The sequence below is a fragment of the Opisthocomus hoazin genome, chromosome 21 (genome assembly GCF_030867145.1).
Source record: "Opisthocomus hoazin isolate bOpiHoa1 chromosome 21, bOpiHoa1.hap1, whole genome shotgun sequence".
NCBI lineage: Eukaryota > Metazoa > Chordata > Aves > Opisthocomiformes > Opisthocomidae > Opisthocomus > Opisthocomus hoazin.
Window position 1 is genome coordinate 2,463,915 of NC_134434.1, and position 21,008 is coordinate 2,484,922.

At 53.0% G+C, this 21,008-nt stretch overlaps 1 protein-coding gene across 1 annotated transcript; it reads left to right on the forward strand.

Moving 5' to 3' along the window:
• Nucleotides 1-637: 637 nt before the first annotated feature.
• On the forward strand, nucleotides 638-20,952 carry CDR2L (cerebellar degeneration related protein 2 like). Its single transcript, XM_075440990.1, has 5 exons — nucleotides 638-1,044; nucleotides 13,514-13,626; nucleotides 14,956-15,104; nucleotides 16,069-16,233; nucleotides 18,033-20,952. The coding sequence occupies exons 1-5, from the start codon at nucleotides 966-968 to the stop codon at nucleotides 18,916-18,918; spliced, it is 1,392 nt and encodes a 463-aa protein (XP_075297105.1). The 5' UTR covers nucleotides 638-965; the 3' UTR covers nucleotides 18,919-20,952.
• Nucleotides 20,953-21,008: the final 56 nt, after the last annotated feature.

The following is a 21,008-nucleotide window of genomic DNA, read 5'->3' on the forward strand; positions in this document are numbered from 1 at the left end:
TCCTCGGAACTCCACAAATCCTCATTTCCCTCAATTTTAAGCTCCTTCCACACTTTAGGAAGGAACACAAGAGTTTATCCCCAAAAACAGGAGAGAAGCCTGCGTCAGAAGCACTGATTTCTCATCAGGCTGCAAAAGAGGGAGAACCCGAGGCAGAGGTGGGGAAGACACGACGCCAAGGTGATGCTGCGGGGCTGCTCACACGGCATTTCCCCTTTCACAGCCCCAGCCAGGGAGCTCAGAAACACCCCCACCCCGAAGAGCTGCCCATCCAAACCCACCGAGGCAGAGCAGGCACCACCATCCCCTCCGCAGGGTCCCGAGACTGGCCCAGAGCCACCGAGCAGCCCATGGCAAGGTCAGGCCACCCTCCGCATCCCAGCCGGCGCTGGAGCAAGCCCTGCTCCCGGCTGACCCCCCCCCGGGGTGGGTGCGGGGGCTGCCCGGGTCACCCCCACCTTGCCAACCCCAAAACCCCGCTCCCTGCGGCCCCACGCCCGCCCCGCTGTCCGCGGCAGGGCTGGGGGGGGGGGGGGGGGGGAAGGAGGAGGAGGAGGAGGAGGAGGAGGAGGCCGGTCTCGCCTCGCCTCCTCCTTCCCCCTCGCCGGGTTTCCTTGCAGCATTTCCATGCTAGAGGTCTCCACCGAGCTGCGGAGAGAGGATCTGCCTGGCTGCGCCGGGCCCTCTTCCTTCCTTTGTGCATCCCCCAGCCCCGTGCAAGCCGTGCCCCCCCCGCCCCGGCCCCGCTTCATCCCCCCCCCCCCCGCAGCCTGCCCCGGTCCCGATCCCCCGGGCGGGCAGAGCCGGGGCAGCGGCGAGGCTCCCGGTGCCACGTCGTGCCCCCCCCTCCCCCCCCCGGCCGGGGCACCGAGGCCGCATCCCCGCCCGCATCCCCCCCGCACCCCGGGCGGCGGCCGGGTCCCCCTTGGCGGATGCCGCGCGTCTCCCCGAGCCGCCGGTGCTAAATGCTGAGCGCCGACAGGATGGAGGAGTTTCAGAGCGAGGAAGAGGAGCCCTGGTACGATCAGCAGGACCTGGAGCAGGGTAAGGATGGGGGCACTCCGCAAGCTGCCGGGGATGGCGGGCAGGGGGCAGAAACGGGGGCAGTTCCCGGGTGCGGGGGGGAGGAGGGGGGGGTACCTTCTCTGAAGACTCCTATTTGGTTGGCAAAGCCAGCGCCTCGTCCTGCGGCAGCACCGCCGTGGAAATCCCGGTTCCGCTGCTCCAAGCCGCCGTCCTGGCCGTGGAAAGTTTAAATCCGATGGACAGGGCAGGGACCCCAGATCTGTCCCGAGCACCAGGGCGGGGGTGTAAAAAATTGGGTGTGCTACATCCACAGGGAAGCTGGTTCCCCAGAAAACTTGCTGCGGGCAGAATGGAACGTGGGTAGTTCTGACATTGCCTTCATCTCAGAGCAGTTGCAGGTAGAGTTGGCAGGCGCACTAGTTAGAAATCAACACATCGGAAATAATGTCTTGCTGAGGATGCTGAAGGTGTCTCCTAAAAGCTGTTGCTGTCCAAGCCTAAATCCAGAGGGATCTGCAGCTTCTAAGTCATCTCATTACTTCTGGAGATTTTTCCAATCAGCCTTAAAAGCAGGAGAAATTGGGAAGGAGGAGGAAAAAAAACCCCAAACAGTCAAGGCCGAAGTTTCAAACAGCAGAAATAGCCTTGTTAGAGGATAAACGTTCACTGGTTTAGTTTGTTTTGAAGTAACTGTACCTACGTTTGCACTAATTCTATGTAATGTTTATCCTACGGCTGGACAGTTGGTGGCTGTGGGTATTTGGGGCTTCTTTGGATTTGGGTTTTTTTCCCCCCATGATCTTAACATTTTGAGTCAACACGCAAGAAGTAAATAACTGAAAGAAGTCCTGTTTCAGGCCAGTGGCCCAGGAATGACCTGCACTGATTTGTCAGTGTGTAGGGAAAATCATTCCTGCCGAAATACCGGACCCCCCGGCACGCTGCGCTACAGGTACGGCGCAGTTCTGTATGTGCTGTAGCCAGCTGGCTGTCAGCAGGGACGAGCGGTCCAGCTGCAGGCCCAGCGTCGCTCCAGGACATTATGTCATGATTTAAAGTTTACACAACTTCAGCTGCAGGGCAGAGGCCCAGCAAGGAATGGCAACCAGCCCCCCCCCCCCCCCCCCCCGGGATTTTTGCAGCTGGTTTTTAACCCCAATTTCTCAGTTAACAGGCAGTATCAATAGCAGGATACCGGGCCCTGTTCTTTGAAACACGGCGCTCAGATGAAGCCAGGACAGAGCACGGAGAAGGAGCTATGAGCTGAATAAACAGTGCAGCCTTTGAATGCTCAGAAATTCACATTTCTGGGTGACGTCTTCCCATGGCTCACAAGGGCCCTGGGCACTGGTCCAGGGGCAGGATGCAGGCTGAGGAACAGCAGAACTACGGAGGAGTATAGGGAGTGTTGAACAACACGGGACCGATTGATTTTTTAGCCTAACGCTGTCCCTGGTGTCAGGTTCATGAGTCAGCACTGGCACCGTACAAATGGCTCACAACAATAAAAGACACCTTCCCACTGCAGGCCAGGTTCCCAGCGCTGCCCCAGCCGTGTAAATGCAGAATAACTGCCTCCAGATGATGGACTGATGCTGGGGATGGACTCCACCTTCGAGTGCGTACAGGACTGGAGGAAAACACAGACCCAAAACAAAGCCCAGCTGTGGGGTTTGCAGTATGAATGGGGGCTGCACAGGCTTGCACAAACTCAGAAGGAGAGATGGGGAAGGCTTTAACTAAAATCAGCCAACTGGAAAGGTCCTACAGGGTAATTACAGCCGTAATTAATTTGCACGGTGCACAAAGCATCATGAAGGACAGTGATAGACTTTGTCCACGTACACTGTGGCTTTGCATTACAGCACCCGGAGGTCTTTGGTGACTGCACAGCCGTGAAGCTGTTGGTTTGGGAACGGGGGTGGAAGAACGGTGCAAGACATCCAGCACAGCACGATTAGGAGGCGGTCTCGGGCTGGCATTACTGAGAGGATTGGCATGCCAACAGCCCAGGGTCGCGCAGAAACCCACGCCTGGCAGCAGCGCCAGGGAGGCAGAGGACAAAAGCATAGGCCTAAGCACTGTTCCTAAGCACTGTTCCTTAGGAGCCAGGGGTGGGAGAAACGAGAGGCAACCTAAGCCAGGAGAGCAGAGAAGGTTCTTCTGTGAACCAGTTGCTTGCTGGGCCTTTATCGTCATTTCACAGCATCATCAAATATTTATTACATATCCAAAACTGTTTGCTAAGCAACGGATGGCTTAACTGGGAGCTCTGTGATGATTATGTTAATTAACCATTTTAGCACCACAGAGGAAATCATGCCCCCAGCTCCACTCTGAGCACCTGTTACTTTCCTCCCCATCCTCCATATAGCTTTGGCTTGCTGAAATAACTCTTTTTTTCAAGAAAATAAATGCCAGTTCCTCTTTTCCCCCCCTGAAGTACCCACAGTGACTGACTGCATTGACTATTCGCCTTGGAGGTGGAAAGATCTGGTCCCCAGCCTGAAGGCCCTTCCAGCCTGGTTCAAATGAAGCTGGTGCCTTTCAGATTCCTTTACCTGCTACCCTAGCATGCTGTAAGCCTGCGTGGTTCAAGGCATTGTACCCAGACACCCTAGCACATAGAAACAGAGACTCAAATCCCAGCCAGGGGACTTGGCAGTGACGTGGAAACAGTAGTGGTGTCCTCTGAGGTGTTTCACTCTTACGGTGTTTGCTCTGGGAAGGCTCCCTGATTTGAAGAAAGTGGTAAAAATGGAGCTCTGATTGATTGGTAGCATGGCTTTGCTTATTGACAGGCTTTCTAAGCATGAACAGACACCAGCACTGCTTTGGTTCAGCCACAGCCCCGCTTTCCATGGGCTGGTGAATCTGTGCCTCTAAGCGTTAAAACTAGAACCATGGTGAACCTTCTTCCAGCCATTGAGAACTGGTGATGTGGCTACAGTTGCATCATACCCTGTGCACAGAGCGTACGTGCAGCTAGACCCCAAGAGAATGAATGAGCTAAAATTAGAGAGTCTGAGCTGGGGATAAGTGGGGAAACCTTTTCTGCTCATCAGAAGCATTTGTGTTCAGAACAGCTGCGTGCCAACTCAGTCGCATCTGGATCCAAACAGAGAGTGGAGACCAGACCCAGCAGCTATCTCTGCCAGTCACTTCCAGCCTTCATCTCCCCCACGGCAGTCTCCCAAGACAAGTCCTCCTCACAGCCACCCTGCTGCGTTCCCTGACCTTCCCAGCCTCCCTACCCCCTGCCATCACTCAGGTCTAAGCCAAAGAGCAGAGTGCAGCCCAAGAGGAGGGCTCTCAAAGTCACCCTTGCAGTCACTGAGCCTAAATACAGCCTAAGTGCTGGGATGATTCCTCCTGTGTAAATAAAACAGTCTCGCACCGCTCTGAGTTAGCCAGCAGGACCAGAGGTAGTACAAGAACCAGCACATCATCTCATTGCCACTGTGAGATGGATAGTCCTCTCCTCGTGGGCAGCCACAGAAACTTTTGGGCCAAAGCATCTGCAATGCAGGCTTAGGACTTTGTGGCTGTAACCTCTAAAGGTCTCCCGATCTAAGTATCTTATTTTAATTCCTTCTCCTCCTGCCAAGCATCTGATTGCTTGCATGCTAAGAAGGAAAATGACACAAGGTGCTGAGCTTGCACCACTCCCAACTCATCTGTGTAAAGACGCAGGGTCACCAGCGCTCCAGTGATCATCTCCTGACATTGGGATGAACCCAGGGCATCAGTGCTAGCACCCGTACCTGCCGGTTTTCTGCATCACCCAGCCTGCACGGGGTGGTCCATAGAGCTGCAATTCACTATCAGCTTGCCCAAAGGATTCACTGCACTGGGGAGCAGACCGTACCCCAAATTCTGTCGCTCATGATGCAGTTATCCCAGCAGTCCAGCTCAGGGGACAAGCCATGCAGCTGGCCTGTCCTCCAGGAGCGCAGTGGTTAACTCGCTGTCCTTCCTGCCCAGCGGCAAGCCAGAAGGACGGACGGAGTTTTGCCTGCAGTAGCTGAGCCACTTATTTAGCAGTGCAGTACAGCAGGTAGCTTATGGAAGTGGAAAGTTTTCAGTGACTAATTGCTGAGCTGCTTGGGAATGACAAGAGGGACTAGAAGAGTCACAGGAGACAAGAAAATGAGATGACAGGTTAGTCTGAGGAGGGGATGAGAGCCTCCAAATCTGGGGGGAGGGGGGGAAGAATGTATATATAGATGTATTTTCCTAGAATAAAAATTCCCCTGTTACAGGAAGGCAGCAAGAAAACAGAGCATGAGAGACCCACACAGCAGTTTCCAGGGTCTCCCTCCAAGTCTCTGACAGAAGCTCCCTTCTGCATCTGCTGAACCCCAGGCACATGCTTCCAGCTGGGGGAGGGAGCAGACTTATAACTGCTGGAAAGGGAAGGGGGGGGGGCAGGAAGAAATCAGAGCTTCACATATCTCCTGTCCTGAAACAATCAGCTAACAGTGGCATTTCTCCTTGGCAAGGCCATGTGTGAAGGATTTACGGTCGAAGTCCCAGAGAACATTCCCCTCACGGCAGCCCTGATCCCAAGGGACTGGGAGCCAAGGCACTGTACGCAGAGGCTGTCCCCCACCCCTGTATTTTTCAGCCCTCTCTCTTTCCTTCTGCACCAGCTGGCACTGGCTGGTGACAGGGCGGATGCACGGAGTCGGTGTGGTAGTCAGGAACCACTTAGAGCTGTGACAGCAGCAGGGTTCAATCCTGCTTCTGCTAAAAGCAGTACCAGCGCTCAGGCTACCACACGGCTTCCTCGCTCCTGCACACACTCCATCTCCTCAACTGAAAGGCCCGTCCCAGAGCAGCACAGTGGTATATTCCCATCTCACCCAACTAATACATCTGTGTGCTCGCACCAAGCGCATCCTTAGGGCTTCCAAAGCCTCCATTTAATCTGCTGAAAAACACATATATGGGCCAAAAACTTAGGAAAATATCTCCAATACAAAATAACTTGGAGGAATGAGACCAGCTGTTACACAACTGCTGGTCTTTGCACAGCTGGGAATTTTAAAGTGATTTTGTGTTAGAGTGTGTTCTTTGGGTTTTTTCCATGCATATTTAACAAACAGTTGTAAAACTTCTCTCCAAAAGGTGACACTTCTTTTAAAGGTTTGAACAGCCTGTTCCTCTGCAGCCTTCTGGGAAGCCACTCTAGCTTATCCCACGTGCAGTGCAGCTGCCCTGGCACTGCTCAGTTAACTGGTCTTCTCCCTGAAGAATTCAGTCCTTCGTGTGTGTAGTATCCAGGTCCATGCTGACCTCTTCCACTTGTGCAGCGGCAGTGATAGCAGATGAAGCTAGGATATTGTCATCTTCCAAGTTTTCTTGGCCTGCAAGCAAGCGTTGAGTCCTGGGAAGGCACACTGGACTGGGAGGTGGTGGCTGAGCACTGGTCCCTGCAGGAGGAGGTAGAGCGAGGAGCAGCACAGCACATCCCTCAAGCACCACTCCTTGCAGCAGAGCTGCTTCGGGGACACTGGTTTTGGTGTTGGGCTCCTGAAAGAGGCATCCTGCTCAGGACTAGTGATGGACATAAATGACACCATCTGGAAAGCACATCACGTATTTCATCATCCCCTTCTCTTGCAAACTCAGGCTGGAAGGCTGCAGCACTGTGTTCCTCCTGCCTAGCTCCACAGACAGCACCAATCACTTCCCTCAGTCAGGACCTCTTCCCACACGGGCAGCATCTCCAGCCAGTACCAACAGCCAGGCACGAGGCAGCTGGGCTGCGTGTGAGCTTAGCACCCAGAGGAACAGTTCTTCAGAGCACTTCCCCAAGGGAGCAGTGCTGGGGCAGCAGTGTGCAAGACAACACACTCTAAAGCCAAGCAGAGGGGCTGCTAGAGAGGAGGTGGGCAGGTTTTTGGTGTTGCTGCAGAGGGTCAGGCTGTTTTCTGCGTTGAGCTGTAACGCACAGCTATGGAAGAAGGATCTCCTGTGTACCTTACATGCCTCTGGCATCTGAGAAGTAGCACACAGGAGTAACCAGCAGCCACAGTGCTGGGGGTGGTCTTGGGGGCTGCTGCAGCTGGAATTCAGTTGCTCCCCAAGAGACTGAACCACTTGGGACTGGGGGTCCCACTTGCCTCCCCTCAGCAAGAGCTGCCAAGCTCACGTTGCGTAGGCATGAGCTGGGCTAGAGAGCTGACGTGGTTGCGGCAGCCCGTTGCTGCGTGCACCGTGCAAGCACGCCGACCTGTCCTTCACAGATCACCTTTTCCTGGGGCTCTGCACGTGCACAGGGCTGCGGGGCAGCAGCAGCAAAAGACTACACGTAAAGTCTCCCTGGAGCTAATCCTCCTTGTCCGTCCTGGGTCAGCTACAACCTCCTCCCAAAACACACTGGGGAGATGAGATTCCCACATGGCACCAATCCACTTGTCTGTGTCTTCAGCTTTAAAAAAGTAAAAGCCTCTATTCATGGTTCTCTGCATCCCAACATAATTAATTAGTTAGAGCTTTGCTGCCTGGAGGAGGGGTGCATACAGGAAAGCACTGGCTGCCTTTCTCCCTCCTCTCTCCTCGCTTCTTCTCCCCAGCAACTCCACTTGTATGTATTTATTTAGGACACTTTCTGATCCAGGTGCAATATCAGAGCATCTGAGCCACCAGTCACCAAGCTCTTTGAAACCATTTTAGCCTACAAGGCAAACACGGGCACCGAGGCTGTTTGGATAAGAGAACAGCAGGGAACGGTGCAGATAGGGCCCAACCATGGATTAATAACATACTCTGTGTTATCATGCTATAACAAGTTGGCAAAACACACATTGATTGCTGTGGGCTTGGGGATGTGGCTGCTGCGTCTGTGTGTGTATAGACACATACAGCCTGTGGGCAGAGGTAGCCACAGAAGGTCTCAAATGTCAACATATAGGGGAGGCTTTGGGGCACAGAATGAAAAAGGTGAGCATCAACTGAATCAAAAAAGCCTGATGAGCATCTGAGCAGCATAAAAAGAGAAGAGCTGATAGAAAGAACGTACTGGATAAGACTGAAAAATACAGAAGGCGAGACAGCAGCAGGGGCTGAGGGCTTTGCTGCAGCACAGCACGGTACAGACAGCGCAGCCCTGAGCCCCTTGTCAGGGTTTTCCACTCCTCGGTGGTGCCATTTCTGCTCAGGGGACTAGAGACAGCATGGAGGGAGCTGCTCTCATTGCACTGTGCTTGCCTCAACCCCCTGCAAACTGCATCTCTGCCACGAGCTGAGTTCCCTCCCTACCAGGGAAGCTTGCAAAGCCAAAGGCAGCCCAGGGGTACGTAACAGATTACACAAGAGAAAGAAAAGGGAAAGAAAAGGAAGAAAAAAAAGCAAGCAGGAAATCCAGAAAATCTCATTAGGCTCACAGAAATGCCCGTGTGCCCAACATCAGCTCAGCCCAGCTAGAGCCATGGTTTGAAACAAGGAGGGGAAGAGGGAGGATGCGGCCGTGCTGCCAGGGGCTTCTCGCACCCCCTCTGCCTGCTCACACCCAGCCCTGCCACAGGCACCGTTCCCCCTTACTGCCCTGGGCTGCTCTGCAAAGCAAACTCTGCCTTCGCAGTACACCCAATTACACCAAAATGGCAGGTCCCCATGAAAAAAACACACAGAACATCAAGTGCAAAGCTGATTTGGGTAGGAATGTCCAAGTTATGCCAGCGTAAAGGGGATGGAGAATCCATCCCTCAGCAGTAACACTGGTGGCTCTCTGAAAGCTCTGCCTGGCCATAGCAAACACTATCATCTGTGGAATGGGCATGTTAAAAAGGCTTTTCCACATCCAGACATGCCTGTAGTTGTTTGCAAGATGCTGTCAGATGGCACTTGCTTCTCTGCACCCCAGCGCATTCCACTGCAAAGGTTTATAAGGGCTAAGTACACAGATTGCCTCCATCACCTGTGATGGAGCAGCAGTAAGTGGTATACAAAAGCTGATCTTTTTTGTAATATACCCAGACAGCACAATCCCTTGTAACCAAGAAGAAAAATAAATGAGTAGCAAGTACACCCTACCCTGGAGTAAACCAGCATAGCATCATTTATTTAAATTTTGAAAGGAATAATTGCACCTACCCTTGACTCTAAGTACCCATGTGTAATGGAGCAGACAGCAAATGCAATTAAATTAAACATCAACAGCATTAAACATCAGTTCTTAACTCTCAACCTACCCCATCCATCAGCTAACGAGCACCCTGAACTTCCTCTAGAGACCTCCACACCAGAGCTCTGCTAGCTGCTCCTCCCCACTCCTTAGCAGGTGAATTCACCATCTGCAGCAGGAGGAGAGGAGCAGCCCTTTCTGCAGCCCCCGCCATTTAGGAAGGGACAAGAAATTCCTTAATAGATGCTTAGCTGAAAAGAACTTGCAAAAATATGCACCATAAACCCCTGCTTTTAGCTCTACAAGCCAAAAGACTTCTAACACCCCCCTACAAGCCTGCCCACCTCGCAGGATGAAGGGATGGTTGGGTTATTTAAAGGTGAGGAGCAAAGCACAGCATTCCTCGCCTGTGCTTGGAGCAGGGGGCACGTGCTCTCGCAGCCTAAACACATGAATCCCTCAGTGCAAGAGAGAGGACAGGGGAAAGCCCAAAGTGCCCGTTTCAGATGATACCTTCCTCCAGAAAACCACATTTATGAGGACCATCTGAATATCTACTGGGTCACTGTTGCACCAAGAGCAGCCAAAACCTCCTGTGCCCAGCACCAGGCTTACGCTCCCCCAAAGCCACAACCAAGGGATGCTGGAGGGGAAAAAAAACCCTTCAGGGATCAGGCTGTGGCAAAGACTGCTCCGCCCAAACAGATGCAGGCCAGCACTGGAAAGGCAGAAATGGCTCCAAACCCTCCTTGTGCCTCACCACAAGCTGCTGCGAAGGCTGGGGTAGCCGGGAAGTACTGGGCTCCGCAGCAGCCCCGTGCAGTGCACATCTGCCTGTGCCAGCATTGCCACGGGATGCTGCAGCGGGGGAACACTCTGCAGTTTGTTCCTCAACCTCTTTCAGTCAAAGACAACCTGCTGCAGCTTTTGGATCGGGATTTTTTATTTTTTTTATTTTTTTTTTCAAGTTTGCCAGCAGAATTATTGCTGGGCTGATGACCTCTGCAGCTTCAGGACGGCTGCCTCCCGGATGCACTGCCTGGCCACGCTCCCCTGTACCCAGCGCTGCTTGGATTCAGCTCCCGCTCCCTTCCCACCATATGGTCTCTCCTCTCTTCCCCTCCCTCCTTGCTCAGGCGCCTTTCCCACGGAAGCTTGCAGGGAAAGGCAGCCTCCATCCCTGCCTCCGCTTTGCTCCGTAGGCGCAGCTCTTTGTTCGGGGACCCGGGCTGTCTCCTTGGCTGGTGTTAATTAGAGGGGTCACGGCGGTGCTTGCGGTGCTGAGGACCAGAGGGCACCAAGCCGGTGCTGCCCAGGACAGCTTTCATCCATGGTCCTCTCCCAAAGAGCATTTGGGCAACACCAATTCCCACAATTTTGAAGCTGAACGTTGGCCATTTCACGGCGGTGTGCTCAGTGCAGGCGGGCTGCGGAGGGAGCGGGCACGCAGCACAGCCGCTCCCCACCACTTTATTTCTCCTTCTGCAGTCAAGAGGGGAGGGGGAAGGGAGGCATCAGCATATCTGCTAAATTAGGGCAAGTCGTACAGCACTGGCTGGCTGATCTGACAGTGGAGCAGCAAAGAGGAATACAGAAATTGTGGGGAAAACCACAGTGTTATGCAAAGAGAACTCCCAAATTCCGAAACGGTTCTTTCCCCCACCACCCTAAAGAACTTGCTGAAAAATTCACATTCAGATTTCTGAGGTCTCAAAGGAGAAGAGCTTTGTGCTCCCCAAGCCTGTGCAGAGCCACAATTAGTGCAAATATCAAGAGGGATCTGGTCTAAAGACGACATTAAAGCACTTCAATGCAGCATCCCCCCCCTCCCCGTGGTCCCACAGCCCGGGGGGAGACCAACAGGTGGGGAAGAGGACTTGGGCACGAGGGGGTGGATGAGACAGGATTACAGAGAATGCTTTGGCTGGCTGGCAGGCAGAGATTGAGTGAGTGTGTGTGTGACGACGGCTGAGGCAGTTAAAAGACACTAAAAGACCCAACTCCCCTGTGCCCTTCAAGCCTGGGGTCTCCCAGGCCCTTACGCTCACAATGGAAACGAAGAATCAATTTCCCCCTCAGAGCTCAGCCCTGTTCTTTCCTCTTTCCCACTTGTCCCCAAACGCTGCCCATTTCCCCTATTAAATTATTGCTGACAGAGCCCTTTAAATTACAATGCAGGATCTTACACTGCCTAATCCACTTAACTCAAGCCCAGCTGATTAAATTGGATGCCATATGGTGGGAGAGCACTGGTGTAATCTGCAGGGACAGGGACACACTCGACTCATTACCTGGAGTGCAGCACGGAGCCCTCTCACCACACATCTCTCTGCCGGGGCCCCACTTGCTGCAAGGGATGCGATTTGCAAGGTGCCCGTCTCCAGCAACGACACCGGCTCTGGCAAGGTGGAGGTGCCATTAAATAGAGCCCCAAGCAGCTTAGAGGCACAAATTGTCCTCCATCTCTGCTGGCATCTGGCTGTTCCTCTGTCCCCAGCTGGTGTAGCAAACACTCGGTCTCCCAAGGGCACTGTGGAAACTGGGGAAATTTGGTGCTTGAAAAAAAAAATAGGTGGAGGAGGTGTGTCCATCAGGAAATGTGCCAATATCTTGATTGCACTGATAGCCCCCAGACCAGGTCACCGTGCAATGATGAGGATTATAATTAAAAAGGTCACAGCCTAGAAGAACACCCTGCAACACAGGCCACAGCTGGAGAGCACATTCCCATGGTACAGGGGAGATTCGAGGACACACTGAGCAGCTGTTGGCTGCACCACATCTGGAGAGCCAGCACTCCAGCTCCACTGGAGCCCCATGGAAAGAAACATGGGCATCACACAAATTAATAACACACCAGCACTTCCCGCAGCGCGGCATCATCCCTCAGGAAAGCCCAGTCCCAAGCCCCGGCAGGACTCCTCCCAGCGAGCACGTGTGTCCCAGAGGTTGGCGTGAGACTCATTTCACAATGTGCCACCTCAAGTGGGAGAGATCAGGGATTTTCCCAGGCTCAGAACACAGCCTAGATGTCCTGGTTCCCCTTCTTCTTGTCCTAATGACCAAGTATCACTCTTTCCCAGTCAACTGTGTAGCCAAATTAACTGCTAGAAGAAATTATTGCTGCTCTCAGCCCTGGCAGAGCCTTGGCAAAACACATTGCTAACTGCAGACTAGAGAGGAGCATTACATTAGGCTGAGAAAACACCAGGGCAGGAGACCCAGGTCCCCTCGCACCCTGCAGGATTGCCCATCCTTCGTTACCCAAGACCATGTGATAACTATACCAGAAAGAGCAGTGGCACACATCAGGGTCTGTTTCCTTACCTTTTTGGAGGTTTAAGGTCAGATTTTTCAGTCTGCCACTGTCAGAGCTAGAAACTCACCTCTAAAAGCACCAGGAAAAACAGGAACCCACATGATCCCAGGAGGTCAGGCTTTAAGGAGACAGCCAGTTTCTGTGGAAGCAGGGGGATGTTATCAGAGCCAGCTGTGCCACCCCCAAACAGCATCACCTGAGGTGCTCAAGCTTGGCCAACACAGGATTTGCAGGGTCCTGGGGCTTTTTCTTCACCCAGGAGGCAGCAAACGTGGTATTTTAGGTGACCATAATGTCAATATCTACTTTTCCCTCCACTTCTCCTAAAGTCCAACTATTTCAGTAGCTTCGTAAGGGTGTTTAGAGGTGGCAGAGAGTGAATACGAAGCGGTTTGTCCTCACCCCGGAGCTGCCCCAAGGAAAGAGCCGCAGACCCGGCTGACGCAGCCCTGCCCGGGCGGCAGATGCGGGGGGAGCTTCCAGCCCCCTCGGGCCACGCGTGGTTTTATTACTCATGTCAGTCTATTAGCGGGTGATGGATGGAGGCTGACGGGGAAGGCAAGGCACTCCCTTCATTAGAGATAATAATATAATTTACAGAGCATCCCCAAGGCCCCGCAGGGCTTTACCAACCCTCGCTCTCATTCTGATGGATGCTGAGCCCCTCTCACCCTGACACGTCTCAGCAACAGGGGTTGGAGGTGCTGAGCACATGCCCCAGCCAATTCCCTTGGGCCTGATCCTGGCTACGCAGTGTGCAGCACAGTGCAGAAGGGTTATGCAGCCAGCCGGGCACCGCATCCTCACTGCATGGAGGAGCTGCAGATGTCCTGAGCTCGGCCTCCCCTTGCTCCTGCAGCCCAGTGAGACAAAAGAGGCCAGATCCTGCATGTCCCATAAGCACGCATCCATGTCAAAACCTGCCGACAAAACCAGCACCTTGCAAAATGTGCTGCTGTGTTTGGTGCGGTGGCATTCGGGGACCCCACCGCACCCACCCACGGTGCCGCAGCAGCTTTGTCCTGTCTGCTTTTCAGACTTGCATTTGGCCGCCGAGCTGGGGAAGACGCTGCTGGAGCGCAACAAAGAGCTGGAGGACTCCCTGCAGCAGATGTATGCCACCAACGAGGAGCAAGTGCAGGAAATCGAGGTAGGGACATGGTCCGGGGGTGGGGACAGGAGCTGCTCGGCCACCGCTGTCACCTACGGGCAATGGGGGGGAAGGGGGGGCTTCTGCCAGTGCCAACAGCTCAGATGCCAGTAGAAAGGAAGGGATGCGCCATGGTGGTGGGAGTTAAAGTATCTTCTGTATGTGCCTGAAGAGGGATGGGTTAAGGTCTGCTCAAGCCCATGCCAGCTCTGGTGAGGGTCCTTTTGCTCCACTAACTGGTATTTTCCATCTGCTCACATCCCCACCCCTTGCCCAGATGTGCCCGCCAGATTTTGGCACCAGCTTGCATCTGGGGCACGTTTGGCCTTTCCCTGCCCATCCGCCAGCCTTCACACTCCTCTCTCATTGCTCTGCTGCAGCTCTCCCTTGATTCCAGTTATTCATAATCGCATTTGTTCCCAGCTGGCCCCTCGGCACCCCCGAAACACAGCCCCTTTTGTTAGAGGCATAAAATAGCTCTTTTTCCAAGAGCTGCAATCTAAACCACTGTTTCAAGCATCCTTTGGGGTCAGGGCAGTATTTCTCAGAGCCCACAGAACTGATCTTAGAGGCTTAAACCTGCTGTGCCAGGAGGGTTTTCATCCACTGGAAAAGATGGGAACCCCCCCTGATTTAAAAGGACACAGGGCAGAGGAGGGCTGCGAGGTCACAACAGCAGCACGTGATGGCTGCAGGGGTCTGGCAGCTGATATCCAAGGAAGCTGGTGGATGGATTTAGCCATCCCCCCCCAGCATCCCTTCAGGAGCACATCCACCGTAGGATTCGGGATCTGGTCCAGCTGAGAGAGAGCCCTTGGGTAGATGCCCCTCTCCCAGCCTTTGCAGGATAAAACCTTGCAATGACAGACTCACAGAAGGCTCTGCAAACACACAGAAACCGCCGGTCTCCTCACGTTTCACCGCGTCAGAGTTTTTGCCTGAATTCCAAGGAAACGCAGCTTCTGCAATCGAGCTGTCAGACAATCCAGGCACCGACTGGCCACTTGCAGCCAACTTTGGCGAAGGGCTGCAGGCCCAGGGATATCAGCTTTCTTTGGGTACCAGGAATTAAAAAACAGCTGAATTGAGACAGATTGAGGTTAGTGCCCTTCACAGAGGGCACGGGAAGCCCAACCTTATTTTAGACACAGAGGTATTTACAGTGGGCAGGGGTATGAATATTTCACCTGTGCAAAAGGGTTCAACCAGGCAGAGGGTAAATCAGCCACAAAACGCATTAGCAGAGGAAGCAAAGGCTGTAGGAATTTCTGCCTGTGAAACAACCTGGATTTTGGATGTGGAGTGTTTCCCTCTCACTTTTTCTTGCAGTACCTTACCAAGCAACTAGAGATGTTGCGGCAGATGAACGAACAGCATGCGAAAGTCTACGAGCAGCTGGACCTGACAGCACGGGACCTGGAGCTAGCTAACCAGAAGCTCGTGCTGGAAAGCAAGACATCCCAACAGAAGATACAGTGGTACGGCTTCCCCTCCTCCCACCGCAGCGATGCTGCACCCAAGAGACCTTCATCTCACCTTTCCCCTGCCCCAAAGCACAGCGTCTCCTTGCTATTTAAGCCATTCTCTCATCAGTCAGGTTTTGCAGCTATTTACAACACAAGCTCATGGCACCAATGCTGGTTAGCAGAGGTCAGCCACAGCACAGACACCCCTGGGACGAGGGCTGGATAAAGGAGTGTCTGAAGCTGCCAGGAGAGAGGCACAGCAGCTTCTCCTCCTCCTCCTCGGATGCATTTCCTTGAAGAAGAGGCACATAATCATATCAGGGAATGTCCCCAGCACGCAGCCCAGCAGGCACAGATCCAGCATTCAGTGAAACCCTGGCTAGTCCATGCTGAAACACCAGTCTGTCAATAACTTTTTCTTTCCTAAAACAGGCCCGTGATCAAGGTCATCCCTGGAAACAACAGAGTAAGCCACGGCCTTGCAATGCAGCCTCTTTTGCAAACAGCTGCGCAGAGAGGGAGTTTCAGAGCAGAGAGTTTTACAAACTGTTCACAGCCAGAACAGAACTAAAGCTCTGCCTGGTCTCTCTGTGTTCATCTGTACGAGAGAAACAAGAGGAAGAGAGTGAATAGCTCGCCTGCTTGCTTTTAGTGCAGCTGTATTCCAGGATAGTGCTTATGTCCCAGAGGTGACAGTTTTAGCGAACTGGTTTGAGGACAGAGGGTCTCAAATTAGTACAACCCCTTGATTCTGCTTCAGTCCCCCACCCTTTTCTACAAACACATCTATTCCAGAGTGACCATGCAGAGAAAGACCGACCACTGCCCTGAAAAGCAAGTGCTATCACGCTCCCAGGGCGCACGCTAGAAACTGGAAGCACCTTCCATAGACTGGCTTTCTCCACAGGGAAAAAAAACACCTTTCGAGGACCTATAGTGCCCCACTCCTCACCTGTGCTCCCTCCTCTTTCCACAGCTTGACAGAAACGATCGAGGGGCTGCAGAACCAAGTGGAGGAGCTGCAGAAGCAGGTGGAGGAGATGCGGAGCTTGGAGCAGCTCCGCATCCGGCGGGAAAAGAGGGAGCGGCGCCGAACCATCCACACCTTCCCCTGCCTCAAGGAGCTGTGCTCCAGCCCCAGGTACAGAGCCTCACCTTTAGCAACCCCTCCAACCTTCTCCCCCACCTCCTCTGCCTGTGGGTTAGTCCCTCTGCGGGTGCATAAAACTCCACGTACACCCCTATAGAGATCTAGGGTCTGCATCAGAGCCTGAAACTCGATGCTGGAGGTGGAAGGAGGACAACCTGCTCTCCTGCCCACCCACCTGAGCAGGCAGCGTTGGCAAAGCAGAGCCCTCGTGATCAGCGATGCCTCGAACGGGGAGATGTAAGCTGTTTTTCAGAGGGCAAGAACAGCTGCCCAGGAGGACCTGGCCACCTTACGCAGCAGCACTGAGCCAGGCTGCAGGGGACAGACGTTGCCTGGAGGGGCTGTGACTGTCCTGGCACGTTGGCAGGGAGCTGTGCAGGAACACTCACCGGTCAGGACGCGTTGCTTGAATCCTAGATAGCTCAAACCAGCCTCTCCCAGTACAGCCCACCCAGTAACACATCATGTGAAGAGGACCCTTACCTTGAGCTGCCTACACAGCTTCCCTTCCCGAACCAACACAGCCCGTTTTCCGTTTGCAGCTGCTTCCCAGCACAAGACCAGCATCTCTGGCCCACTGAAACCAGTTGAGTGGGGCATTTTGTGCTGTATGACTCCCGTACCCCCCAGGAGCACCAGCCACACACCAAGACACGCCGTGTACTGCCAAGTGCTGTAGAAGCACCTTCAGCACCATTGCACACTTGATCCTCCTTAAAACTCACCCACCGTGTTAATTCACTGACCTCGTGAGGGCATTTCTTACTCAGCTTTGTCCATAACAGAGGCTTCTTTAAATAGATCAGCAATCGATAAACTTTGCTACTGAAAGCATCCCCTGCCAGAGGATGTGAACAAAGGACACTTTCACTGCAGCAGCAACGGGGATGTTACGAGGGCATAACCTAACCCCCAGCAAAATCCACTTCATGTCTCTGTGGTTCTCTTCCCCCCCAGTCCCACTCTCCTCCAGTGCCTCGGGACCTCAGTTCGGCTGGCAGATCTGCAGTTGGCTCTGAAGGTCAGGCTGCCCTTCAGGAACTTGGAAATCTGTTCAATACCCCCCGCCACCAGTCATGCCTCCCAGGGGAAGCCACAGTGCTTGCATTTTTTCCAATCTGTTCTAACCAGATAGGATGCCATGGGCTCTTCATGCAGGAGGAGAAAAATCTGATTTCCCAACAGCAATGTGAGGGAAGGGGGAAGCGCTTGTTGTCACTTCCCAGGCAATGAAGAAGAGGCAACTCTGTCAAAAGTCTCTGTCTGCCTCCCTTGCTGTGTAAATCTTGTCCCACTCTCTCTGGAGCACCTCCCAGACACAGGACAGCAGACCCTGTGCTTCTGGGTTTGGCTGGATGGGCTTTGGGGTTGTTGGCAGGTGCAGTGAGCAACTGGTGAACTCCAGCAGGAAAAACTCAAAGCCTTCTACTTTCAGCTCAGACTGGTAGCACTTGAACATTCATCCTTGCTTCACAGCAACGTTGGTGGCTTGTCTGTTAACCAGACGAATCTTTCACCTTTTAGGGTTTCATATCCTTCCTGTCTTTCATTACTGCTATCAAATGAGACTGCAGGTTCTTTGGGACAGAGACTGGTCTCTGTGTCCAGAAGAGCCCCAGCCACACCTTGTGGTCTCCTGACATGCAGAAGGAGGCATATTGCACTTCATGAGCTCAGGTTACCTCCTTTCTGGGCATCAGTGGAGTCACTTAGATGACAATAAGACACACTGAGTCCCTCACGGACTGCCACTTGGTCAGACACTCTCAAGGGTCTGTCTTCTCTTTCAGGTATGAGGATGCGTTCCAGGTCCACAGCTCTTCCACAGAGTTCAACCAGAAGCCACTGGAGAGGGAGAATGAGCGTCTCCAAGCCATGGTGAACTCCCTGAGGTCCCAAGTCAACCAGGAGAAGCAGCGGAAGGAGAGGGTTGAGCGAGAGTACACCTCTGTTATTCAGGAGTACTCGGACCTCGAGCAGCGGGTGTGCGAGATGGAGAACTGCAAACTGCGCATCAAGGAACTGGAAGCAGAGCTTCTAGAGCTACAACAGATGAAACAAGTCAAGAAGTATCTGCTCAGCAGAGAAGACAACTTGTCTGAGGCCCTCCTCGAGCCGCTGAATAACGCCCCAGAAGCCGACTACATCGACCTCTCTGAGGAGGAAGGAGGAAAAAGTCATGGGCCATCAATGACGCCTTCTCCAAACCACCCTGTCCGGAAAAGCTGCAGTGACACAGCCCTCAATGCCATCGTCACCAAGGACGCCGTGAGCCGGCACGAGGGCAATTACACACTGCACGCTAACAATGTGCGCAAACGGGGCATGTCCATCTTAAGGGAAGTGGACGAGCAGTATCACGCCTTGCTGGAGAAGTACGAAGAGCTCCTGAGCAAATGCCGGCAGCACAAGGACAGCGTGCGCCACACAGGGGTCCAAACGTCCCGGCCCATCTCTCGCGACAGCTCCTTCAGAGACTTCCGAGGAGAGGGACACGAGTTGGAAGAGCGTAAAACCATGGAGAAGACCATCAGCAAACACGTGGAGGCCGTGGACAAGCGACTGGAGCAAAGCCAGCCCGAGTACAAGGCTCTTTTTAAGGAGATCTTCTCCCGTATCCAGAAAACAAAAGCAGACATCAATGCCACCAAGGTGAAAAACAAGAGCAGCAAATGAGCCCTGCCTCTCTGCAAACTCCCACGTGCAATCGCAACAGCCAAGTCTTCTCTTCAGCCCCAGGAACCGCCACGTGGCCCCGCTGCTTTGAAGGTTCAAGAGGTCTACAGAAAGCAAATGTCACGGAGCCTCAACTCACTTTTCTTTAAGCTTGGGCTCTGGGCAACTTGTTGGGACAATTGTACATTGTAGTTAGAGGATTTCAGAAACCGTACGACGGATCTCTGCATGAGTTGCTGCCGCTGCCAGACATCACAACAGCAACGTAAACCACACCACGAAAAAAGAAAGCAAATCACCTCCTCCACCCTTTTCAGCTCGTCTTACAGCCCCATTATCTGCAAGCAAAAGCCTGGATGTCCTCCAGCATCCTGCCACAGCCGGAGCACAGTGTTTCAAAGTAAAATAAAAAGCCATCAGAACTTCAGGGGCTGCTCCAGCACACCAGCCCAATCCTCCTCTTTGGTTTTATGGCTAAGAACCTACGCTTGCACCCAAGAGACTTCCACCTACGCCTTCCCCTTCCCCAAAGGGCAGTATGTTCTTGCTATTTAAGCCATTCTCTTACAGTCAGGTTTTTCAGCTATTTACAATGCAAGCTCATTGCAACTGGAAAAACTTGAAAAGAAACATTGAACTGATTGTTCTGTCTTTGTCAGCGTCGCTTAGTATTTCAGTCCATACTCTCCAGACTTTGTAGGCATATGGGATTTCCTCGCTTTAAACCTGCCGCAGTATTTCAGCCCAGGTGAAGCACCATGCCTGGTAGGAACCTGGTGACCATGGCTTTCCCATAAGCTAGACGAGAAGTGCTATTACAGTATCAGAGACACGCTTTCATCTCACGGTCTGGATACCGGCCCTCTGCGCTGTGCTCTTCAAGAGGTTGCCATTGCCTCGTTGTAGCAAACTCCTCAAATACAGCTTGCGTGGGCTTGCAGAACTGGCTACCAGTGACTCGCGTGCAAGCAGAAGGATAAAGCATTTCCAGCACCAGGAGCTCTGGCTCTGGCTGTAGCACTGAGCACACATCGCCCCACACTTTTCCTCTGAACATCTCCCCAGCCAAGAGGACAGATTTCAGTTTTCTGCTGAAAATAATCCTTCTTGGCTGAGACACTGTCTCCAAAGGTTGTCACCTCTCACGTTCCAGCTCACCTTCCAGCACTGAAATCGCTTCACTTTTGCTTCCACAGACATGCAAACACACAGCCAAAAGGCCACTGCAGTCTCAGGAATCACCAGTTTCCATTTTTCGTGAACTAGATGTTGACTGTGCATGGTCAGACGCGCGTTTCAGGCAGAGAAGCAGCATTTCATTACAGCTTAGGCGACACCCTGAGCTTTGAGCCACAAGAAACCAGTTCAGTGTAAGCTACCTATTCCGTACCTGCCTGGAGACAAACTTCAGGCCAGATTTGGATTCTATTTTCACCAGCTTACGTCCCAAAATCTTGGGGAAACGGTTGGGATTTTTGCAACATTGAGATAACTAAATGAGAATGTGGCTTTGGAGGGGGAAGACTGTTAAAATGTAATTATCCTCCGAGTCTAGGGCCTTGGCGTCACAAGGAGCCACCTTCCTTTCACTCACCATGGACTTAGTGCAAAAATAGCCCCCCACAATACCTTCTTTTGTTAAGCTGAGTACCACGGAGGTAAGCTGGCAGGAGTGCGATGCCCAAACCGCCCCCGCTCCAGAGGTCTCCTCCTCAAACCGCCCAGCACCAGCCGCTCCGCTCTTCCGTGCTCTGCATTTTCAGGTGCCCTCTGGCCCCAAACTCGAGAAACATTTGGAGCCACACGCACGACTGTGGCTACCAGCTCTGTAACAGTATGGAGAACCTTCTTGCCTTATTTATTTATAATGGAAAGCAGTTGTCTAATAAAAGAAAATAAATAAAAATGAACCACAAAAGCAGCCTTGTTGATTTTCTTGGAGCATTCACCACCCCATTACTTCAACATCCGTAGCAGGGGATGCCTGAAGCAATGTTGGGTTCAAAGTCAGCCAATGTTTGCCCTGCAGTCGCCTGCTTGCTGCAGAGGTGTGGACAGAGGATCCTCTTCGCTTTCCGGTTTAAACAATC

Excerpts from the sequence above, each read along its gene's own strand:
- CDR2L (XM_075440990.1), top strand. The coding sequence starts at position 966 with ATGCTGAGCGCCGACAGGATGGAGGAGTTTCAGAGCGAGGAAGAGGAG. Across the intron at positions 13,627-14,955 it reads AGCAAGTGCAGGAAATCGAG|TACCTTACCAAGCAACTAGA; the intron begins GTAGGGACATGG and ends TTTTTCTTGCAG. Across the intron at positions 16,234-18,032 it reads GAGCTGTGCTCCAGCCCCAG|GTATGAGGATGCGTTCCAGG; the intron begins GTACAGAGCCTC and ends CTTCTCTTTCAG.